The 25,409-nt window shown below is 36.4% G+C and overlaps 1 protein-coding gene across 1 annotated transcript; it reads right to left on the bottom strand.

Annotated features, from left to right (window-relative positions):
- Positions 1-333: 333 nt before the first annotated feature.
- LOC136751102 (5-hydroxytryptamine receptor 2A-like) lies at positions 334-22,162 on the bottom strand. Its single transcript, XM_066706404.1, has 3 exons — positions 20,555-22,162; positions 4,964-5,164; positions 334-1,362 (listed from the first exon to the last, which is right to left on the bottom strand). Exons 1-3 carry the CDS (start codon positions 20,964-20,966, stop codon positions 566-568), a joined length of 1,410 nt encoding a protein of 469 aa, XP_066562501.1. The 5' UTR covers positions 20,967-22,162; the 3' UTR covers positions 334-565.
- Between the last annotated feature and the right edge of the window lie 3,247 nt (positions 22,163-25,409).

The following is a 25,409-nucleotide window of genomic DNA, read 5'->3' as shown; positions in this document are numbered from 1 at the left end:
ATCAGTGCAAATCATGTCCTGATCCAATATTATTTGATAATGTCTGAAACATTCTCTCTCTTAAACAGCTAGATTCCTGTTTGTTTTTCCACTGGAACATTTTTAATACAGCCCCTGAAGCAAACGTTACATAAATAAAATACATGCAACCAACAACATCAAAATAGATGAATGTGTAAAATCTCTTCTGGCATGAAAATGTTGATTCTACAAAACACACACATACAAATATGTGTGAGAGTGTGTATGTATACATATATATATATATATATATATATATATATATATATATATATATATATATATTTATATATTCTTATATTTTCACTGAGCTAAAAATCCTGACCACATTTCCAAGTGTTTTTCTGCATCTTTTCATCCAATTATGATTTCTTAACAGTATAAAAGAGTTCTTCAAGTGCTCTCTGCTGGCTGTGCTGCCAAAGCTCCTCTCAGAGCACTGTTATCCAGGCCCTCTCCTTGATGAATGTTAAGTATAATTTATGAGAAACGCTAGTAGTTGCCATGGTTTCTGTCTTTATTATAAGGGGGAAAAAGCTCACAGTTATACACAGCTCACCTTTTCATTGGCCTGCCCTGCACTGGGTTTTGAAGTATTAAAATTATTAATTCCTATGGCAACCAAAGAGTAGTCTTTTCCTCCCATTCGCCTGCCGTTCTTCAAGGGGCCCATGTCTCCCAGCTGAAGTTGTGTGGAGTTGTAAGCCAATGGAGGCAGAGTGTTCACCAGTATGAGCTGCAGTGGCTTCTTCTCCTCCTTGTACTGACAATGGATGTAGCGTGAGAAAGCAGAGCGGTACGTCTTGTTGAACAACGTATAAACAAGAGGGTTGACTGCAGAAGACAAATAGCCAATCCATACGAACACGTTGAGGAGCCCTCCGATGATGTCTGGGTCACACGTGTCCTTGCAGATGACAGCCAGCACATTGGTGATGAAGAACGGGCACCACATGACCACGAACAAGAAGAACACAATCCCCAGGACCTTGGAGGCCTTCTGCTCATTGCTGATAGATTGCATTGACCTCCTCCCATACAGGCCTGTCTCTCGACTCAGCGAGCGGCGGAACAGTTTTTCGGAGGACAGAGAGCTCTGCTGCAAAAAACTGAAAGACGTCCACCTGGTCTTGGGAACCAGTTCATCCAAGCACATGGTGGCCTCGTTCTGAAGGGCGTGGATTGTAAGGAAGTAGGTGACCACCATGATGGTCAAGGGGATGAAGAAGGCCACAAATGAGCCCACGAGAACAAATTTGTCATCTGTCAGGAAGCAGCTGCCATCCTTGAAAACCTTGGAGGGATCCTGAAGGCCAAACACTGGGACAGGCATGGATATCCCTGTAAATAAGGAACAGAACATGTTTAGTTTTTAATAAAGAGTTTAATATATTTTGTCTGGGGATTTGGGGATAATTAGTGCATTTTACTGGATTTGATATAGTGGACAATTGTTTTTTAAAGATATATAAGTAGAGGGCATATAAGCAGTTATAAGCATGTTATAAGGGCAGATGGCTTATCACTAAGCTACAGATACTAACAAGGTGAACTGTCTGCAGTGTTTTGGTTTCTATTGAGTTTGCCTTAATGTTATATCTCACACAATACACTAAAAGTCCCTGTCATTACAGAATGATAAAAAAAACTGTGAAGCACTAAATAGCGTCTATGGCTGTACATGAATCTTCCTTGTGAAAAAACTGACAACCTAGGAAACCAGTCCAGGTGTTTATACATAGCCAGGTGAAACTGGCAATCCTCCATTTCTACACAACAGATTTCATTCCCCTCCAATCAGCTCAGGCCTTCCTTCTAACACACTGCACTCATCATTCACTCATCACTCATTCATCGTGTGCCCAGGAAAAGAGAGATGGAAGTCATTTTTTTCCTGACAAATTAAAAAAGCTAAGTAGCACCACCTTGTCAAGCACACAGTATAAATATTGCTCTAACGTTGTACACCCACACAGCAGCAGACCTGTTAAGCATTCACAGCACTGTGTTCTTTTCAAAGTTATTTTTAATTTTGCTATTTATTTTGATGTGTTAACATGACAGTCTTCATTGTGGATGAAAAAAAAGAAAGGTGGAAAATGCCTCCTTTAATCTTTCTGCCAGGTCTATGTGCACATCCAGTGCTGTATTTAAAATGGATTCATCTCTCAGGGTTAGTGGATTTCATGGTTTTAAATTGAGATTACAGATAAATCCCTCTTTTTATTGCCTAATTACAAGGTCTTTTTTTAGCATCCTGACACTGATGTACATCACATGAGAAGCATATATCATTAAAGTATGTACATTATATGGTGTTGTAATGTGAAAGTTATATGCTTTATATTTGAATTTATTGTACAGTTGCCTTATGTTTTATTTCTTCTATGTGAATTAGGCTGTCAAAATGACATTAATTCCTTCAGTTCTAAGTTAAAAGTATGAAAAAAAATAATCAGGGTATATTTAGGTATGAACACAACTTTAACAGCTGTTAACTGAGAGAAATTAAATAAACAGAAAAATAAAAAGTAGTTCTAATTAATAGTTGAAGTAATTTACAGCGATCAAGTTGTGCTGTGCAATCTGATTGTCAGGGACTCGCTGCCATCATTATAGTGCAGAAAACATCAACTGCCATAAAGTTATAGTTATTAAATTATAAATGCTCAACGAAAAGTCAACGTAAGAGATATCTGGGTACTCTTTTGTTCTGAGCAAGGCACCGCAGTCCTCCAGTAGGGCTCAGAGTAACAGGAGTAAACAGCCCATCTGAACTCGCCTGCAACTCTCAATGGGACAGCAGCCTCCATATCCTAAGGTCTGCTCTGTAGTAATGATAGTGCTCCAGGGGAACAGATCAATTATGTATGCAGAAAAATTGAGCTTTCTTTAATCTCTCCTATTTATCCAATTAAACTCTACAGAAGCAGAGCAGCAGGGAGTTACGCTCGGCCATCTTTCATGTCCTCTGGTGTCTTATCATCCTTAACCACCCTTTTTATTTTTATTTTTAGTTTAGTCTTTTTTAAGCACATTGCACTGCAGCTGTGATTCCTGTGATTGCTAGGAAGAAATGTAGAAAATGAGGTGATTCTGCCACAAAAAAAAAAACAATACCGTTAAGACTGCTTTCATGAGATAAACATGTTGTGCTCAAAACATACATCTGGCAGGAATAAACAGTTCTGATATTGATTAAAATGTCTTGAAATTTCCACCCCCTTGGAGTGAAGCATATATATACTATTCTATCACTACCATATGATTGAGTGTCATTGATTTGTCATGTAATGTAGAGCCGGACAGTGTTTGGTCCAGCTGAACTCTCAGTTGAACCCTTCAGCTGTATTTACTTAGGACATATTTCCTGCGATTGTGAAATCCATTCATTTCAGAATATTATTTCACTAGCCACAATAATGAAAATGAAAAGAGCCTGTTACAGTACAAATGGGGTTATAGAAAGTTCCATTACATCAAAATCAAATAGAATGCAGGCAATTCAGTTTGTTTCTTTGTTTCATCTTTTCAATCAAATCGAAATACCCAGTTCACTACAATATTTTGCTTGTAATATTACTTCTTGTATTACCAGCATATTTGTATCACCCACACAAACAAAGATCACACTCTGAAATACAGATATTGTATTGTAATTGTTGTAAACAATGATGCCGCTCTTCAGGTCTTTATTACTCAAACAGTGTATAGTTTATGACTCGGCTATTTCATATTAAGATAAGTCAGTCAGTACCACGGATGCTGAATTTGTGTATTTGGCCATTTGCCTGCCAAGTAGAAATACCAGGGTCAGTTTATCTATACCTCTGGCTCATGCAATCACTTCCAACACAAAGTCTACATTTCACGGTTTCAGGTGAAAACAATGAGTTAGTGACTAAGACAGAAATACTGCGAAGTGAGTAATGCTTTTAATTTGATTGTGCTGCTCGCAGGAGAGGCCAAAAAGCGTGCCTGAAACCAGTGATGAGTCATGTATTTGAAAGAAGAACCCCCTTGACTGGAGATAGTCAGGTTATATACGCATTATAGAGTTAAAAGGGGTGACCTCTTGGTCTGCACTCCAGCATTGTGTGCTAACAGATTGTACTGCATTAGCGGCACAGTCACTTTGCCTTCATCGAGTACTGTTGACATTATCAGCTGGAATCCAGCTCAGCGATCGGCACTTGGGCCTTTTCATGGTTTCATTGTTCTGCCTACATTATGGAAAAGACAGCAAAGCATGCTTTTAAAACCCGTCCCAATTCTGAGAAGCAATTACTGCCGTGCACGTAATGTTTGTCATCGATATCTCCAGTCTGCAGATCTCCTTTCATACCATCCAGAAAGCTTTTGGTCACTTTACTAAAGCCTGTCACAATACTCTCACTTTCAGATGGAAAGCTACTTGTCCAGGAAAAATCTATTTTACTGGTATTATCATTGTTGGTTTAATTTAGCAAAACAAACAATCAATCAAAACATAATTCAGAAAAGTTTTATTTCACATTTAATTTATATATAAATATTTTTTTCAACATTTATTTTTTCTTCTAACAGTCTGAAAACAGGAGAGAGGCATACAAATGGCCTCTTTGTCACACAGAGGTGGGCAGGGGATGAGACCTCCAAGCTCTGATCCCTTTTGTCAGTTGCACAGGAGATGGTTGTAAAGCTCCAAAAAAAAAAAAAAAATGTTGTCATGAACGTGCTTGTGTAACCTTTTAGGCGATGCAGGCTTGTTATCTTTCCACTTACTTTGCCATTTTATATGCGAATTGGCAGTGTTGCATCTGCCTTTATCAGAAAATAACCTTTGAGTCTGGCCTAACGTTCCATTTTTATTCTTAATGACATGGGTTTTCGTAACACTGAAATTGAGTGTTTTTTTTTCTAAGGGGTTCACACTGGCGCGTGAAATATTAGGCATTCTTACCGACAGATATGGTCCACACTGCAATTATCTTCATGAAGGCTTTTGTTCTGGAGTTGAAGCGGCTGTGATGGATGGGGTTCCGGATGGCAATGTAACGATCCAGAGAGATCGCGCACAGGTGCATGATGGATGCCGTTGAAAAGAGCACATCCAGGTAAATCCAGATTGGACACAGTATAGAAGGCAATGGCCAGATATATCCTGCCAGACAAGAAGAGGCAATTACTAAATCTGCTAAAAAATAAATAAATAAAAAATACATTGGAAGAAACTACAGAACATGCAAATAATACACATCTGACGTTCTTGGATTTTCTTTATTTAAATACAATTCCAAGGCTACTGAGAAAAAGTGATCAGATTATCCTCTTTATGGTTTTTGTCTAGGGACATTTTAGTTCGGTGTTAATGATGTTTAAATAGTACTGCAAGTTAATGGTCGTTACACCATTTTATTTTTTGTATAACAAAACCACATAATAGTAAATACTCTACTCTTGAAGTGGTACTAGTGTTTTGCACTTCACTCAGAGGCTTACATTAAATGTAATAAGTGTGTGCTTGTGAAAGTGCAAAAGAATTAAAACTGTACACATGTACAATGCACACTATAGTACAAAGTTAATATACTGTAATTTACTTTTCTTTATATCTCACCCCCATAAAGCACTATAATCTGCATTCCCCAAGTAGTTCAGTTCTTACCTGTACTATCTCATATTAAATAGGCTTACTGTATTTGAATGATGATTCTACATCTATCTTTATCAGTGCTGTGCAGGAATCGGTTTTCAAAGCATTACTAACAGATTTTCCATTTCCATTAAATGTGTGAATCGCCTTTTTAAAGCTTTTGTAACCAAAAATATTGCACATTGCAATTACAAGACGAGCAGTGACAGACAATCGAAGCAATTTGCTTTTAAAATGGAAATATGTAACTGAAAATGGATTGGATTACTCCATTACGGATATTTATAGCCGTTACTAATTTAAAAAAGAAAAATCTAATGAATATGTACAATGGATCATGGTGACATGCTGAGGTCAGCAGAAACACAATAGTCTCACTATCATCGGTCAGTCGACAAAGGAACCAAATCAAATAGTTCCTCTTCTTTCATTTTTTGACAGATGCAAGTGCTACAATGGCAGATATATGCTGTCCGAATATAAGCTGACATCGGTATCTTTGCCCCGATATGAACAGGTAACATTATTGGTCACCCAGTTGTCTCCTACAGTTCGGGCCAATTGTCAGGAGAGGGACACCAGCTATCCCAGCATGCCGTCTTTTCCAGTCTCAAAGGCCTGCCTAAGGTCACAAACATACCAGGAGCACACAGCAAACAAAGGGCACAATGCAAAGATTACAAATCCCTCAAGTAATGAAGCCTGTGATGCCTAAGACCCAGCTAGACTGATGTCTGTCACAGTAGTGGAATTCACATTATGGAAACATTTATTCTGAACTGTTCTTTAATGCATCAACAAAATTGTCTAATTATTAAAAGTTATTTGACTGATGCTTTCATCCAAAGTAACACTCACAGCCAGGTACCCATGTATACAACAATTCTAAAAACAGCACTAGCTCTATAAAAGGAAAAATTATGATCTGCAAAAGAAAAGAATTCAAACTTATGCTCACAACCTATGAACCTGTTGCATTTTTTGAGCTGCCAGATGGTGACATAGTTTTAGACATTCACCTGTAACACAATGACATGTAGGAGAAAACAGTAAACAGACCTTCAACCTGTTTTTCACTGTGAGCACTGGAGGCAAAGCAGAAAGGTGAACACGTGGTAATTGTTCTCTGACACACCCTGCTGCAAAAAGGTCTTTGCATCTCAGAGAAGCAGCAAGGAGAGGATCTGTCCTTCAATCCACATTAGTGTACATACATAATGAAAACATTGAAAACAGCTGATAATGGAACCAAAAATGTAATTTAGGAGTTTGAGATTAACGATATTGAGAGTGTAAATATTTCATAAACTGTGATATTAAAAAGTTAGACCTTTTTAGTCACCGCATGTTTATAGAATTTTGACAATGAAGGCATCTGAATGCTCTATATACAAGGTTATGAAGATGACAAAATACTTGATTAAGTATTAAAGAAATAAAGGAGTACATATTAATAAATATCTAATAGAGAATTAACTCAAGCTGTCAGAGGGTTCTTCAAAACGTGGTGGTGACAGTAATGAGAACAGTTTGTAGACAGATATGCATTAATATGACTTAAAAAATGCCCATTATCATCAAACAATCCTTCCCCCTTTCCTTTGAATGAAAGATAAATGTTCAACAGCAAGACACAATGAGAAGAATCCTTAATTCAGTTATTACTAGTATCCCAGCTCTTCCTAGGCTGCAGGCAAAAAATGTTCTGTCCTAGATAAGTAAGACACACTGGGAGAGTGTTGGTTGAACATCAGCAGTGAGTCTGCACCTGTAAGTCAAATCTCTCATACATTATGATACACTTTATGAAGATACCCTGATCAAAAAGCTGGTCCAACTATAGCAATGATTACATTTAACACTTTCACTGAATCTACACAATCTCCATAACTAGTCTATGAGAATCACAGCACCCCCGTCGCTTTACAACTCGGCAGCATCCCCCACCAGCACCATCGGATTCACATTGAATGCACCCCCCCCCCACTTCTGAAACTAAAGTTATGTAACTGTATCTGGTATGCTGCAACCAATCACTGAGACTGAAACTGTGTGTGTGATGTCATTTAAATGAAATAAAAAGTTGCTGTATGTGGTAGGTTCCATTTAATTGAACTGTCTTGGGCAACTTTCTTTAACAGGACAGCACAGGTCAGTGCAGACCTAGCAAAGCAGAAATGTAGGAATGCATGATAGGATAAACTATATACATTTCACAGTGAATACTGGCAAGTGCATTAATCTCAAAGCTGGAGAGAAATAAAATGTTTTGTAAAAACATGCTGACTACCAGAAGCCTGTCCATTTCTGACTAAGAAACCAATTATTCTTATAGTGTGCTCCCTGGCTTTCACTTGCCCATATGAATGAAGGCTAAAGTGTATTACACTATATTAATGTCAAGAATCCTAAACCAATCAAATATGGTTACTAAGTCTCTATTATACAAGTCTCTATACCAAGTGTGGATTTTTACTAACCGTGTATCTCCCGCAAGTCTATTTATGATTGTTTCCTTTCATATTTTCATTAAATTTGAAAATGGATTTTGAAAATGGAAGACTGCCAGCATGGTCTATGAGCCAGTGTGTATAATGCTTCAGTGTGTAGCAAGAATCAGTTTGTATCTATTTTAAAACTTTAAATGCTCTCTGCATTAATAATATAGACTCGTGAACAGTAATCCGTGTCACTCATATTTAAGATGATGGTCCTAATGTATTGCCCCATCCTAGCAGTTCTTTTATCTGTTATTTTATATTCTATGCATTTTTATTGACATTGTTTTAATATTCCACTGGTTGTTACCCATACTGTTTATTTAAATCATTTTGTGTATTCCAGAATTGGGGAAATAACCACCCTTTAAAATCTGTTCTTCATTTAACTATACTTCACATGCTTCAGATTACTTCAGAGAGAGTGACTGAAGAATTCTCTCATCAAATCCAATGTGAATTAAGAGAAATTCAGATCTAAACATTCATGGGTCACTTGTATTGTGAGTCATCTGATGAAAAACTGTAATACATTGACAGCTATTGTTGGATAAGACTGATGAGAAATTGTATTGAATTAGTCCCTCCCCTGAAGAGACAGAAAGAAAGAACAGTTTAAATCATAGGAAATGTTGTGAATAAGGCCAAAAGGGCTGTAAAGGACCTCATGCTCTCAGATGGTAGACAGGTTTGATTTAGTCTTCTTTTGGTTTATCTTTATAAAGGTGCTGAGAAGCCAAAAGGAGAAAGAGAAGGTAGGCCACAGGCACATTGTAAACTCTTGTGGTTTCACTCATCACTCATTCACTCAACATTTAAAATATTACTCAGGAAACGAATTAATGTAGATCATACACAATCTCTTCACCTCAACAACCTTGAAGCAGATTGTTTTAATGAAAACTCAGATTGCGTCTGCTTAAGGACTTGCTAAGCAGTTTCTAAGGACTGCAAGAACCTTGTTTTGAGAACGTGTTGTCATGGTAATCACATTTTAATCACTATGCATTGTTTGGTACCAGACATTAAAAAGCAGACATGGAAAATCCCCCCAAAACAGCATCGAGTTTCATGCTGTATGTGTTCACTCATACACTCTATGTGATGGTTTGTGTACATCATATGTCTATGGAATCCCTTTCAGGTTTCCGGAAAGGTAGTTAACCCAGAAGTGTATTTATGCATCTTCAAAACTCACTATTGTCGATTCCACCCATTCATTTTAAAGGATCAGGTATAAGTATATACTTTGTAGGATAAACACATTTAAAACTCAAAACACAGAGGGCTAGACTATAAGCAATTTGTAAAGGATTCTGAAGAACACCATGTTGGGTGTTGTTATTAACCACAATCCCTTTATGCAAATCTTTACCTTCGATTAGTGTTACACAACTTAAAAACAATAACAGCAGGTAAAACACAAATCCTTCATTTATCTTAATCCCGAAGTCCTTAACTCTACAGTCTATGTACAATGCAGATAAATATCTTCAGCTAAGTAGTTTCTTATACACTGCACGGCCCAGAGCAAGAAGAAATCTCATGCTTATTATAAATTAGTTTTGCATAAGTATAAAAGCACTTTGAAGATCAGCATCATAATTACAGAACAGGTACATCACAGAAACAGTTAAATGCTGTTAAGGGGATAAAAAGTTTGTCAGGGTTGGGAGATGAAATATCACACAGGGGTCTGTGGAATCATGACAATCTAATAAAGGAGGACTAAGGTTTTCCTGTTATGGACCAATATACCATGACATTCAAATTGCTGACGCATGCCTTGATAGTCGACTCTGAAAAACACCTTTTATAACACAATGGGGGGCGGGGGGGTATTAGGAATATTTTGCTTTGCTTGTTTCAAATGATCTGATTTCAGAACAACGTAACGTTTCTATTTATTCTTGGATATGGAGAGATATTCTATCTTTCAAAGAAAATTAGACAAAGTTGGACAAGGTATTCACTCCCTTTGTATTTGATCAGTAAGTATAGAGGATTTAAGTATACCAGTTGCATTGTTGTCACATAAATATCACTATACGATTTAAGACTATCCCTTACACCTAATGAAAATCATTACTATTAAGTGTTCCCAGAAGAAAATAAATATAGCAAAATGTTTAGAAAATATGTTTTCTGCCGAGTTGTTATTAGGTAATTATATTACCTAATGTCCCTGAAGGAGCAATTATATTATCTACCAAAGTCAAACTATTTACTAAATTTCTGCATCAAGACAAAACAAACCTGGTTATAACTAACCAAGTAAATTAATTTAAATCAAGCCAATATACGTAAGATTTCACATCTCTCAGAAATATTGTGCAAAACACAGCTAACCTCACACAGTTTATAAAACAAAATGCAGTAAGGGCAATAAACACCACTAATGTCAGAACTATAACCACTTATTAATACATATTTTGCAACTACAGACCCTGCTTCATTAAGCAGAATATAATTTTATCAAAAGAAGTAAAAATAATTTGATATTGATCGTCTATGGCCAATGACAAAAACATTGAACTGGAAAATTAGATGCTTTGCATAGCTCAGGAGAGTGACAAGATGTTTAATAATCTTTTCATATGGTGTGTATTAAATAATCAAGAATTTGTGGGCTAATTACCCATGAGAGTTAGGTGACTGTTCGGGTCCCGTCAAATTGTCCAATAAATTCCACATCTGGGTTAAACTGCCATTTTATGGATTTTACTAGGAAGCAATGACAAGATAAAGATTTCTCCTGGGGCTGCTTATGGATTATTGTTTTAAGATATATTGTTATAACGGTTATAAAAACGGATAGCAGTTCATGTCCTAATGTAATCCTGGTTACTAATGGCTGGCTAAATACTAGCAACATATGTTAGCCCACCTAATAAAAATGCCACTTGCTGTATTACAGGAAAGGTATATTTAGAATTATTTTTAACAGAAAGGTCAGAGTTTTCAGTCAGAGAGACAGAAGTCATATTGGTTTTGTTTCAGTGTGACAAATAAAGGCCCCCAGCCTGGCGACAGAGTGTACAGAGAAATGATGTCACCTGGGCTGCTGGCACAACTCAGGGATCTGAGTGAGACCTGCATGTCCTCTAACAAGCCAGTCACCGCAGCTCTTATTAGTATCTTTACGTGTAAACAGAATGGTGAGAAACAATAAAACCATTCAGAAAAAACAATGTGTGCTCCTCGTTATAGGGCTACCAGGGTTGCTTTAGCATGGTAATTGTAATGGGAAATCAAAACAAATGATCGTCATTGCCATTACGGTTTGAAATTCATTGATTCTCCTCCTTCACAGTGAAGGCTGTAGTCAGACACAAACTATATTTAATTGTGTGTTTCTGAGGGTGAAGGGATATTCTTTAACTTCACAATTACATCTGGATGAAACCTGTTCTATTTATACGTTATAATCATGAAGTAAAATAGCTTCTGTAGAATACAAAATCAGTATTGTTAGGAGTTTGTGATTGGAATACTGGTACCTAAAATACTGCGTCAAAACATCCCAAAAAACTCATCTTTATTTAGGTAGAAATAAGGTAATAATTGAAAATATGTTTAATCATACAGTAAACAAAGTAAACAATTTAACAGGTGTTTTGAAGGTTTAGTTGGAGAGTCCAGTTCTTATGGAAAAAAATATATACTTTTAAAGATAAAGTGATGTAGTTCAGTTGGCAGACTTTGCTTTGACCCTGAGGCAGGGGTGCACAGAGCCGTATATAGGTGGACGGGTTCACTGAATTCTTTCAGTTCCTAGAAAATGTGCACCTGTGTGATCATCATTCACAAATGAAAACAGCAGCAAAATGTGGCTTAATTTAACAAAAACCTTCCAACTCTCAATGGATTTTAATTTCCTGACTGGTCCACATGAACCCAGTCTAAATCCACCCCTGTGTGGAGTTCCAGCTTGTGTTTAGGTACAACATTGATCTAGACTACATCTGACTAGATTGGACATTGATTGGACTCTCGGTGATTACCAATAATCCTTTCTAACATTAGAGGTTTAGTGCCGAGAGGTAATTGAAATTGATTTGTCTATATTGTACAGGAAAATGGGGAGAGAGACATTCTCGTCAGAATCACAGTAATACGACTAATTGTTTATTCAACCTTTTAGTCAAATGTGATTATTTTGTGAATTTTTATTTTATTTTATAATTTAGTTGTTTACTATCCCTAGTATGATAGAGACAAACTCAATGTGGTGACTATTATTTTATTGTGTGGGGGCAAGGCTCCTCTGCAACCGAACATCTCCTATAAAAATTTACAGACAAACAGACAAATGTTTTCCTCCTCAAGGTCATAATAAAATGCCACATAGGCTTATATCCTCTCAGTCTTCTTATATCCTCTCTCTGCATGAAAATCACCAATTGGGCCTCACGTGGAACTGATAATGGTCTGCTAATTTGTTTACAACAGGCAACCTTGGCTTCTCAATTGAAGGAAGAAGAGGTTTCTTGATTAGGAGAAACCCAATGGGAACCTAAAGCTCTAGTTAATGTGGTACATATTTGCAGGTTTGGTTCAGTATGTAAGTTTTCACACAAAACATTTTGAAGTGCAGGCTGCTTTTACAACCTATTAATCTCAGTGGGTTCACACTGATTTACACTGGCTCTAAGTGGGATTTCAAGAACAACAGCAGAATGTTTTTCTCAGAAAAATGTGAATCTGTGTAAAACAGAAAATCAGAAAAGGCATTAAATGCAGGTTGATTGAGGGAACATTGAAACTATGGTGACACTCATTTATTGTTTCATTTTCACATTTTTTGAATATTTAAATCTAGCAGTGGAAAATTTCAGATTCATATGCAGAACCATAGAAAACAAAATTGCTGATGTATCTGAAATTGTCTGTAAAAAGTAGATTTTGGGTTTGTAACACCCTGCCTGTAAATACATCAGAAATGTGTGTATGTATGTATGTGTAGTATGTATGTTTTTGATTAAGTAACACTCATATATGTATGTAACAGTAAGTTTTAATTTCTAAAGCACATATTTGAAAATATAGTAGAAATAAATATAATTTGAGACCTCTCAGCTCAAAAGCTCTAGTTCAAAAGTGGTATAGAGATGAAAAGCATATATCCATGAATCCTACACTCAATTCATCCTAGTGTCAAAAGTTTGCACAAAAAAGTTTGAAAAGTTTGGTTTTGTAGCAAAGGAATTTCCCTACAGGCAAAGATTCCTCATGTGATAGTGTTTCCACATAAAATATTCTTTCAGTTTCACTAGGCGGGAAAAACCTACAAGCTAGAAATGAAAGCACAAACATACTAATTAACGAATACTAATGTCTCTTAAAAGAAAGGTGGCAAGTAAGGAGAACCCCTCAGAGGCACCAAATATCACCAAAAAACTAAAAACATTTGTTTTGAAAAAGACAAAGCAAGATAGTCCTCTGACAAGTAAAGTGTTCCCTAGTTAATAAAGCTCATCTGGAATTTCAGATTCAGTATTATTTCCTAACTGTACTAACTGTAATGTATTTTTCTATTTTGTGGGAACTCTAATGAATGGAAAGTGTTTTATTAATTTCCTTCATTTAGAGGGACTCTTTTATGTGGATGTATATTTTTGTATTTTTGACATCCACAGCATTGTTACAGTTATAAGATTCTTCTTCTTGCCTTTTACAGAGTCAAAAGATTCTAGCTAGTAAAGATATCCACTGTAGGAATAGCAATCACTCTTCCAAAAACTAAAATCACATCCATGAAAAACAACAATAAATGGTTTTAAATCAGGCAAAAAAAGTGAATTAAAGCAAAACCAAATTAACAAAAGAAACACAATCAACTCCCAAAGTGTTTTAATAACAAGAATAACAAACACTTGTCCTGTTGATAGATGATTAAGATTCATTTATACAGCTAATTCCCACATTTCCCACCTGCTTCTGTAATGAAGTCTGTCACAAATGTAATCCGATATCACCTGGATTCATAAATTATGCATTGAAACTCCCAGCATCTTTATGCATAGGTATTCACAGATAATGAACAGTTTGGTAACCAAAGATATCTTATCAACCATATATAAAATCAGTAGACCCTATAAAACAATAGTCCCTTCAGTGAAAATGAGTCCCTGTAAAAAAGACCAGGCACTTGCATTATGCATTGAGCCAGCCAGGTGATCTCATCGCTGGCTGTGATCTATGATTTGGTGATGAAAAAGCCATTCCGTTGACTCTGGCTCATCTACTTTTACTTTTTCATTTCCCCCAGGGGATCATTTAATTGCTTCACGAACGACCCCTATAAAAGAGAATTCATAGCACTGTTAAATGGCTCATTAAATGTTGCTAAATCTGGGGTAGTTAACAGTTTCTGAGAAGGAGGAAATAATTAAGACATGTTCTGCTTCAGAAACCTGCAATCGCTCCCGACCTACTCTTTCCAAAGCTTAGTACAGCCCCCCTCGCCTGCCTGTGAGACTTTGTATATAAGATCAGGCCCCTCGTGAGTGAGGCCTTGCAGAATTCATGGGCAACTTCAATTTGCTCAACTGCCTGATTTTCTGCACCAAATCTCCAGCTGCCAATCAAGCCACTCCAATGAATGTGTGAAATAGTATTTTGAGTGGGGCACTGGGTTACACATTTAGATTGAACTGGACACCACTTGAGAGCACACATATGTATATACAAACAGGGGAGTATTGTTTATGATAATCTACCACTGTCCCCTATGAGGGCTAGTAATTCCTCCAGAGATTAAGCACAGTGACAGGTGTGACATGGAACTCCCTGGTAAATGCTCTAAAGATAGATAGCCGTCACATTTAATGGGCAAACACACACTCACACAAAACATTTCCCTACCTCCTATTGTGATACCAACCATTCGGTCACATGCCTCATTTATCTCCACTACAGTGTATACAGCTGAGCACAGACTAGCTTTCAGAGCTGCCAATTTAAGCAACGTGTCAGAGCTTGAAACTCTCAAGAAGCGTCCATATTCTACACTGGCTAACCCCTGAGGAATGTATTTTTCTAACTATAACCAAATGTTAGATTGTTTGTGGTTTTGCATGTTTTTACATATACAATATTAGAAGCTGTAGATTGAAGCAAGTGGTTATGTCCATCTGTCCAGTTATGTTAATTTGCTTACATTCAGATGTTTTTAGAAAGTTTTTTTCAAATTTTTGATGGAATCACACTACAGTTGCTCTTTCATAGCCTCTTCAGACAGACCTCCATATCCCTGGGCTGTGAGACGCACGTGAAAACAGCATGGGTGTCACTGGGCATCTGTCAGGACACTGTCTATTACAAGCTGTGTCAACTTTACTGAAAACTGAGTATTGCTATGGCCCCTCCCCACCTCAATTTCATAGCTAAAAGTAAATTTAAATGTTAGATTTATTTGATAAGCTACATTCTAAAACTGCATTTTCAATGAATGATTCCAAGTATGGAAGTTATGTATTTGCTTAAAGGAAGCCTGGCATATGTGATACTGGGTGATATAAACTAAAACCAGGGGAAATCAAGAGTATGTAGTTTTAAGATTATTAACATCAACATGAACACTATATTTATATGTTGTATGGCTAGTTATGTACAAGTTTTCATAATATATTGGGCTCTGTATATTTTAAGGATGCAAATGTTTCTTCGTATATCCTACAGATTAGATCATTACAGATTAAAATAAACTATTTTATGTTGTAAACAGGACTAATGCAGTTCTCAGTGATAACAATGCATTGATTTACATGGGTGAATACGTTTGTCTCATACAGATCAAGGTATCTTTTTGCATTTACATTAAAAGCCTCTAACCAGCCTAGGAACACTTACTTTATCAGGGCTCAGATCCATCATAACATTTCAAATAATTTTGGAAAGCAAAACAGCATGATAAATAAAGGGCTTAAATTCTTTTCTGTCTTACTTATGGAGAATCTATTCAACCAAATACCTTTTCTGAAATCAACCCAAAGTTCTTGCTGGAAGTTTTTATTTAAAAGGCAACATTAATACAAATACATTTTGCATTAAGAAGAGTATTGCTTACTAGTGCATGAAAAAAATCTGCATAGACTTATGGTTGCCAACAGCATACAAAGTCTGGGACTAATGTATTTCTATGCATTATGACTATATGATTTGGAAGACATAACTGGTGTTATATTAAAAAGGAAAATACTCCTTTGGTCATTGTATGTAAAGTGGTTTATGGCACTTCTATCAGATATAAATGTTATGTTTACAAAGGGGATAATATTTATAAATGTAATATAACTAATTTATGCAATACACTGGAATACAAAAGCCACAGTGCCTTCAATTAAAAATGTAGGATGTTTCACTACTGGTTAATTATCTCTTTTGCTGTAAAAGGTCTAAGAAAGATATCTGCTTTTGTACAGTTTGTTTTGTCCTACTTTTGTTATTTGTAAACATAAGTGCATTTTTGCATACTTAAGTTACACCGTATGAATACACCGTATGTGCCTGTATTAGCTTTGTAATTACACAGCTTCCATACAGCATCGTTTTGCAATTGTTGGTAAGGCAAATAAATAATCACTTGTGTTTCATTGCAATATTGAAAGAATGTACTAGAATCTTCATGGGATAAACATATATTTCAGCAATGGTCAAACTCACAGATTTTTGCCTGTCTATTGAGGATGGAGTCCCATCCTTACTAAACCATATAAGTATTACCATTTAAATGTGTCCTTTTAAATAAGAGTATTACGATTTCATTGATTTTAAAGAGAATCTTTGTTCCAGATATGTGTAGTTTCAGAATAAACAAGCGATCTGTCAGACTTAAGTGTAGCACCCTTCCCGTGTTGTGTAATAAAAACTGACTTTTCAATGGATATGTCCATTTGACAGCACCATGCTATCTGTTTAACCAGGGAAGTGCTTTTTTGCTTATCTATTTCCACAACATACAAAACGTAAATATTGACCTGCAAAACCTGGCATTTTTACTAGAGACAAAAACATCAGAAATCGGAGAGAAAATAAATGTTGTGCCAAGCTGAAACTGTAATTCATTACACACAAACCCTCACACGCAAGGCGCACAGGCATAAACATGAGGTACACATGACACCCACACAAACTGTCAGTGCCTTTTTTTTCTCTTTTCTGTAGGACAGGGATGTTTAAATTAACAACATTAAAAGCAGTTTGTTTTACTTTGATGCTCACTTTGTCTTCTATTTAAGGGCTTCTATAAGTTCCTATTGTAATTTCAAAATAATACCACCATCTTATAAAGATCACCACTTGTTTTAATATGCCTATGATATGTATACATCACAGTGTGAAATGTGAAAACAATGATGTGTTGTCAACAGGTGTCAGTGTTTTCGGTACCAACAGAATGTCTTCTGTGTTCCTATGAAGCTAATGTGTGTACTGCAGGGCTTGGACACCAGCACAAGAAAACTTTTTGACTATGTGTGATTAAACATTAAACTGCAATTGAAATTAAAAAACTAAAACACAAAAACAAGGCATTACAAAATAAGTGGGGACCCTTAGAAGCAGGAAAAAATATGTAATATTTCCACCAGGAGCTTATATAAGCCACTTAAATTATTAGTTCAGTTTTGCAGTTTTTCAATAAGCTTTAGCATATTATTCATTTTTTTGCCCTGATATTCTTGGGCTGTGGTCCAATTTAGTTTGGAAAACAACCAAACTAAAATCATAAAATGAGGCTAGTGCAGAGCGTGGTTTGAAAAATGATGCCATCCAGGGGGACTTCATTTGTGAATGATGCCAGCTTGTTGAGCAGCTCGAGATCAAAGCAATTGAGCATGAGAAACAACTTACTGGCCTTGCGCATCACAAATTCATTAAAAGAATTGGAAAACTCTGTTAACTAGCCCTTCAGTGAAGTGGTGTGCAAAGCAAGTGCAAGACAGGGGAGAGCTCAGACAGCTCAGTCAAGGGGGCTAGGGCTGCTGTTGACCATACATGGGCCACATCCCCCGAGCTTAAAAGTGTCCAATCACTTGCAGCTATTTGTGGATATTGAATTGGTGGTAGATGGCTTTGAGGGAAATCGTGTATATGATGGTTGGGGGTGGGGGGGACAATTGAAAGCGGAGTACCAAGATGTGCACTCGTCCTCAGTGAAGGCAAAGAGCAATAGTACTTGATTATGAACATATAAACACGTAACTGTCACATTCATTGGTGATTGAAACGTACGTGACGAATTAGAAGGCAGTAATGAGAAGTGGAAAGGTGTTAGATGTAGAACATGTTTACACGGACAGAGAGAGAGAGGTAAAGCATGAGTTGAATACACAGATCCTCCCAGAGCCATTGAGATACTGTAGTAGGGGATATTTTGGACTGTAGAGCTAATGCACACAAACACACTTAGAAAAAATCTATACGTTAACACTAAACCCACATACTCTCCTAGACAGTTGCTTTGATTTGTACACTGATGAAAATTGTATTTTAGAGTTATCGTAAGGAGGCAGGAATGGAATTTAAATATGTATTGCTCTATTGCGTACACTATAAGTCAAGAAAAAAGGGTGCCAAGCTAAACCCCACATTACCACTTTCTTATAATAACCATCTCTGAGGAAATCAAATTCATATTCCAACAAACACAGTTGTATAATAATCTTATTGTAAGTATAATAATAAAATCCAGAGCTATCTCCTACATGTCTGCTCTCTGCCTGCTGCTGTAAATCTCGACAACTCTTACACAAACACTCTTCTGTGTTGTTTGCAGAGCTGCCTATTAAAACCCCTCTACCACAGCTCCCATTAAGACAACATGTTTTTTGTACACAGGTGTCTGGAGAAATATCTAGGGTGCTGGAAGAACATACTGACAATTGGATACAAGAGACTTTCGTAAAAATGATGTAACCTTGATGAATAATGCAAAGATCAACTTTTTAAACCACACATTTATATATGCTGCTGTGTAATATACACATATAAGGATTCTTTGTGTTGCCTTTTAATCTGTCTCTTAAATACCTCTTTACTTGTCTCTGTGTTTCTCACACACTACCTGTGCCTAATAGCTTTCCAATTTCCTTTTCTGTGTCACCACTCTATGCAGGAACACCACATAACACACTGTTATTTAAGTTTGTTTGTACATGTCACATAAGTGTGCTTTTACACTTGTATTATAATAGAAGTATATCTGAATTCACAAAGCTATTAAACTTAAGCCACAACCTCATATTATAAGCTCTGTTGTTCCTGAAAAAACCCTGCCGTGTATTAGAAAACATTAAAATATTCACAGTCTTTGACCATACATTGCTAATTTAAATGGACCAATTGCATTTGCCTCCTGTATATCAGGTTAATTTATGCAATTGTTTCACAAATTAAAATCAACCTATTGAATTTTGTATTAGACACAAATATGAGGTTACACTATAGATGCCATTTTCATAAAAAATGAATACATTATACAAATCAAGAGTTTACTCAAATTATTCTTCAGTTTCTTCCATTTCAGTAAGATTTAAAGCTTGCCTCATAACTTTCTATGAGAGTACATTTATTAATGTATGTATTTTTTATATATACCATCAAACCTAATGAACATTCAATATGTGAACACATCATCCCAGATTCCTTCCTTAAATAAGACATTTTAAATTATTTTATGAAGGAACTGTAATCTGTCAAAATGCTACAGAAAATGAACATAGAATGTGCTGGGAACTTTGAGGGATTTGAATGTTTTGAACAGCACAGCAGTTTAATAGTTAAAATCATATATTTATATAAATATTTTGATATATATGTTTTTTCTTTCTTAAAATAACGAACATCACCTTAAGACTGATGTTCTACACTGGTTGTCTTTCATGCAAATGAGCCTAGCTGCTTAATACTAGGATGATTACTATTAAAGGGAACACAGTCTGACATTTAGAATTCTGCAGAGAATACTGACGGTATAACCAATAATTACCACAGGGTCAGACTAAGAGTGGTAAAGGACGAGGAATGTACATAACAAGGCAAACAAGTTCTACAGTCCCCGTCACAAAATGAGACTGAGTAGCATGAGATAGGGATGGCTGTAAATACAACCAAAATAAGAATACAAATATAGCAGCTTTTTAATATTTTAAAAGAAAACATCTGTCTAAAGCAGTCACTAATCATCCTAATGTTCTTGTTTGTGGTAGTCCATACCCCTACGGAGTAAAGACCTGCACATACATATTTCATTAAGATATAGCAAGATTTATAGCTATGTTTTAAGATAGCCATGACCTGCTGGTTCATGTATGTGGGTCTTTGCATTCAAGCTCAGGGTCAAAAACAGTAACCTGTGTCTGGCAGTACTGACTGGTGCTAAATTTGGCGGGCTTACCGTAAAGAATGGTGAGCATGGAGACGGGCATAACCAGAAAACCGAGCAGCATGTCCGCGATGGCCAGAGACATCAGGAAGTAATTGGTGGCATTCTGCAGCTTCTTCTCCAAGGACACCGCCAGGATGACTAGGATGTTCCCGGCGATGGTAAGGATGATGACGATGATGGTGAGCAGAGCAGGCCAGTTCTTGTCCATGGGGGAGACCGAGGAGAAGCACTGCTGGGCCAGGCCCTCTGTACATGACAGCTCCGACAGGTTCTCGGTGCCCATGCTCCTGTTGCAGGCGTGGGAAGTGTTGGCTTTCCCCAGGAGGCCCTCTGACTTGGGCAACCTGTGGTCCAGGTTCAGGGGGGCAAAAGACAGGGCCGTCAGGTTAGAGCTGTTCCTGCTCACCTCGGAAAAGTTCATTTTTTTCTGAACTGGATAGTTCTCATGCAGACTTAACAGAAGAGGCCAATCAAGAGTTTGTTACCTCGAGAAGGACAAGGAGGAACCATGAACCTGTACTTTCCTGGCTTGCCTTGGTGTGCCCATCTTTGCCCCTTTATCACCGACAAAAGCCAGACTCAAGCAGTTATTCCTGAATTCCATGAAGAAATACAAAAGGAAAAGCCCATGGATGCTGGTTTAGGTCATTCTCTCACAGGACTCGGACAACAGCCCTATGAAAAGCCACACTGCAAAGCTCTGAGAACACTGAAGGGTTCCACATATCCCCAAAAGGCATGATTCTTAATATCTTATTAACATAATCCTACACACAGAAGATATTTGTAATCTTTCCACTGTATGTGTAACATGGTTCTGAATGGCAAAAAAAACATACATCAAATATGCACAAACACAGAACGTCAAAAAAATGAAACAAAAAACAAGAAATAAACAGTTCTAAAACTATATATGTTCTCTCTGCCTTTTTAAAATATACCGTTGCTCGTTTTTTGCACAAAATGAAAATCCAGTTGCATTGAACAGAAACCAAATAACTTTGTTTTGCTTGCAGAAAAAGAGGGAACTGTGCATCAATCACAGAAATTCTGTTGTTTTCCAGTGTATCCTAACTGATCCAGGGATCGAAACAATTTAGTACGCTTGCTGGAAACGCAGGGTTCCAAGAAGGATGAAGTCCATAGTCTGTCTCTGAGAGCTGCCACTGCTCTGTGTGACAGTCTTCCTTTCTTTTTGTAGCTGCATGGCTCGTGGAAACAGTGGCTTACACTTCAGCTGCTTCTTCAAAACAAGACAAAAGCAACATTATCCAGAGTAATTGATTACTAAAAAAGAAATAAAAAAACTAGGTCAGAAATTAATCTGTTCGTCAAGGTGGTTGTTGTCTGACCTCTTTGCCTTCCAGGCTCTTGATGTGGTCCTTAGCAATCCTTTAAATACTGTAGAGTAGAGTTGCCTTTTACAACGGAAGGCTAATTAAATATTTGCAGGCAGCAAAGCAAGTCCTTGTACAGCACTTATCTTCAAGTAAACTGTGTTGCTGGATCGCTGTCTTTTTCAAGCACAATATGTTATTAGAAACAATCTTCACGAACTGCCAGAGGAACATTTTCACTGCAAGTAATGTAAGCTACCTTCAGAGAGGGAATTCTCACTCTAGCAGGCTTGCGATTTCTTGCTGACTGCCTTCTTTCAGTTAGTCAGACCTCCCACTAACTGGGATGTCACAAACACTAGGTACAGAAGGCAAGGCAGAGGAGATTTAATGCTGGAGGTACATTGCTCTCTAACAACATTGGAAACCGTCTGGAAGCTGTTTTTACTGAGAATATCTGTGAAATAACTAAAAGGACCAGTAGATATACTAGATGTAATGAATTCTGGCAGGTTAAGATGTGATCCTTCCTTATTTATTCTCCTCTGTTTGTGTTTCTTTCTGATCTTCTTACTTCTCTTTTCACTTGCCTTAATTTTTGCATTCCCTTTTGATTTCCATTCATTGATTTCCTTCACTTTTGTATCATTAAAATAATATCTGTCATATATAATACTTATGTAATAACAGCAAAACAATTTTCTGAAAAGACAGACTGGATACTTTGTAATGATTTTACGTGTTTCACATTAAGGAAGAACAGTCGGGTGCTAATTTGGAAATTAATGCTTGAACTGTATGCTCATCAAATTACGCATTAGGCTTCTTGTACAACTTGATTCCACAAGAATTCATTAGCAAAATGTAAAAGTACATACAACCTGTTTTTATTTTATTTAAATTTCCCACTCAAAAAAAATTGGCTGACAATATTAATTGATTGATTGATTGCAAAAAATGTTTCAGGGATAGTTTTTGTTACTATAATTGAGAAGATTAGGAATATTCTCTTCTTCTTGGCTATTATAATGTATATAGATCCACCTACTGAATATAATAATGTGATATACATGCAAGTGAATAGTAAAGTGTGTAATATATGTAAGATTGCATGGATATAAAATGTACTATGGAAATCACTATGGAAGGTCTATGATATCTACCAATAGCAACTGTAAGAAAATATAATCAAACATTTTTTTCAAGTAAAACTACTAATAATATAATATTTCTTTGCAAAATGAAAAACATAAAATCTTCACAATCAAAGTTTTAATAATAATAATAACAATAATAATATAATTTTAGAACTTAATTAGCACTCCCCAAAAATGGTAATCTGAGTTCATACATGAGGTCAAAATCATAATTACAAGAGCTCTGCTGCTGAAAGGATTTTATAGACACGAGGCGTTGAAAACACACTTTTGCCGTATCTGTGCACGCACAAAGCAGTCTTTAACACAATCTCTGAATCATGAGTGGAATGGTTTTGTCTGTCCAATATCATGCAATAGATTCATTATGTATACAAAATTAACTGGTCACCAGCTATATTAACATAATGCTATAACATGTAACACATATTAACATAACGTTCACTCTAGATATGCCACTGAGATCATTACAGCTTTCAATCAGTGGCTTTGTGGTCATCTCTCTGTAATGCTTTATCTGTCACTCACGGAGGCAGACATCAGGGAGACACAAAATACACACTATTCTGAGCACTATTCTAATTTGCCCTACAAAATAATATAAACATGCCCCAACCAGTCTGGTTCAGGAGACAGACACTGGGCTGAACTGAGGAATCTCTGAGTGCGGTTTTCTCAGCTTTCCACTAAGCTGTGAATGAACAGATAAGAATGTGAGTGGCAGTGTAATCAATTTAGCAGGACTGAAGAGGACTTTATAATGAATGAAATGTCCTCCTGAAAACATATTCCATTGAAAAACTGGCCTTTTTCACATGTAAGCACATATTTTCTTAATGTTGGTCAGTATCAATTTGTAATTACTACAGCTAAACAAATCTCAGGAAAGAAAAAGCATTTGTAAAACATTACAGATATTATTTGATTATACTATTTCATTGACAGGTACAGTTTTAAGAGGCAAAAGAGAAGTGATTATTTCAAAGTTTTCTTAGAGTGACATGTGTTCACTGTGTTTCTGCTGTTAGTAGACTAGACACATTAAGACAAACCTCTTAAAGGAGTATAGTGTATAACCTGCCACAGCAGTTAGTAGATTGTACCACACATACACAACTAGATTTTTTCAAAGGTCTATCTCCTACTCACAGCCCTTTATTTTTGTATACTTCCCTTTGTGTGTGTGTGTGTGTGTGTGTGTGTGTGTTTTGGGGGGGGGTTGGTGGGTGTGTGCTGAAGTGCTGGTCTCAATGTGGAGTTTGAAACCAAGGTTTCAGTTGACATTGCCATTCCCTTTTGCAGTTCTTTGGGGGCAAATGGGGGGCCCCAACTTTGGGGGCAACAACTCCCAAAACATAAGGAAATCAAAAACACTGGAAATATACTCTTATGTATGATGTTACAAGTGAATGGATACCAGGGCAGTGCATTTGCAAAATGTAAAAAAACTACACATATTGTGCTTTCATTCTGGATGCCTTATTGTATAGTACGACTTATGTGTGATGTCTGTATCTTGTATTGAAAGTTAGTCCTCTAAGCCTACTCTCTGTTTTAGGGAGTAAGTGTCCATTACTCATGTGTTAAATTGGTGTATATATAATTTAATGCAGTATAATATTAATAATATAAATATATAAGACAATAAAAGTAAAAATAAAAATTGCCAGTGCTTTTGACAACCCTCTACAGTCGTTTGAAAACAGAAGCCTGTAGTACCAGTTGATCTAATCTAGTACATCACTGCAAATGATCCAGACAAAAAGCACAAGGCAATTAAGTATCCGTATGCTGCATTACTGGGTACTTACTCCAGATGACAGAAGGATATATTAGTTCTAATATACTATAAAATAATAGAGAAAGCTTTTTATGCAGGCATAACAAATGAGTTCACTCTAACCATATTATTTTCTTTTAATCCTTGGGATATAATGGATTACATTGGTTTTAGAAATAAACGGCAAGACATCCTAAAATGTTTGTTTTTTCCAAACACTAAATCCATCCTTTAGTTTATAAGGCATAATCATATTTCATATTTCATATTTTCCAGTCCAATATAGGTTTTAAAAAGGCCTGTAAATTCTATGTATTTAAAAACATATTTTGTATTATTAATTTACAATAATAACTTCATAATAAATGTTACTTAAAATATTGGCTGCAAGTGTAACAATTGGTAGTATTAGATATAACTTATTTTATTCCAAATCGATATTTTTTCATGTTTTATGTTTGATATCGACAACACCTTTTACAAAACGCTGCACTTAGTAAAATTACAGGATACAGTTAATTATTCAGAGGATCCTGTCAAAGCTACTGCAAGAAGCAATGTGTCTGTTAAAGAGGTCTACTTCAGCTAGC

This window comes from Amia ocellicauda, chromosome 6 (assembly GCF_036373705.1).
Source record: "Amia ocellicauda isolate fAmiCal2 chromosome 6, fAmiCal2.hap1, whole genome shotgun sequence".
NCBI classification, from domain to species: domain Eukaryota; kingdom Metazoa; phylum Chordata; class Actinopteri; order Amiiformes; family Amiidae; genus Amia; species Amia ocellicauda.
Note: the sequence above shows the minus strand (reverse complement) of the source record. Positions and strands in the feature narration are given on the sequence as shown.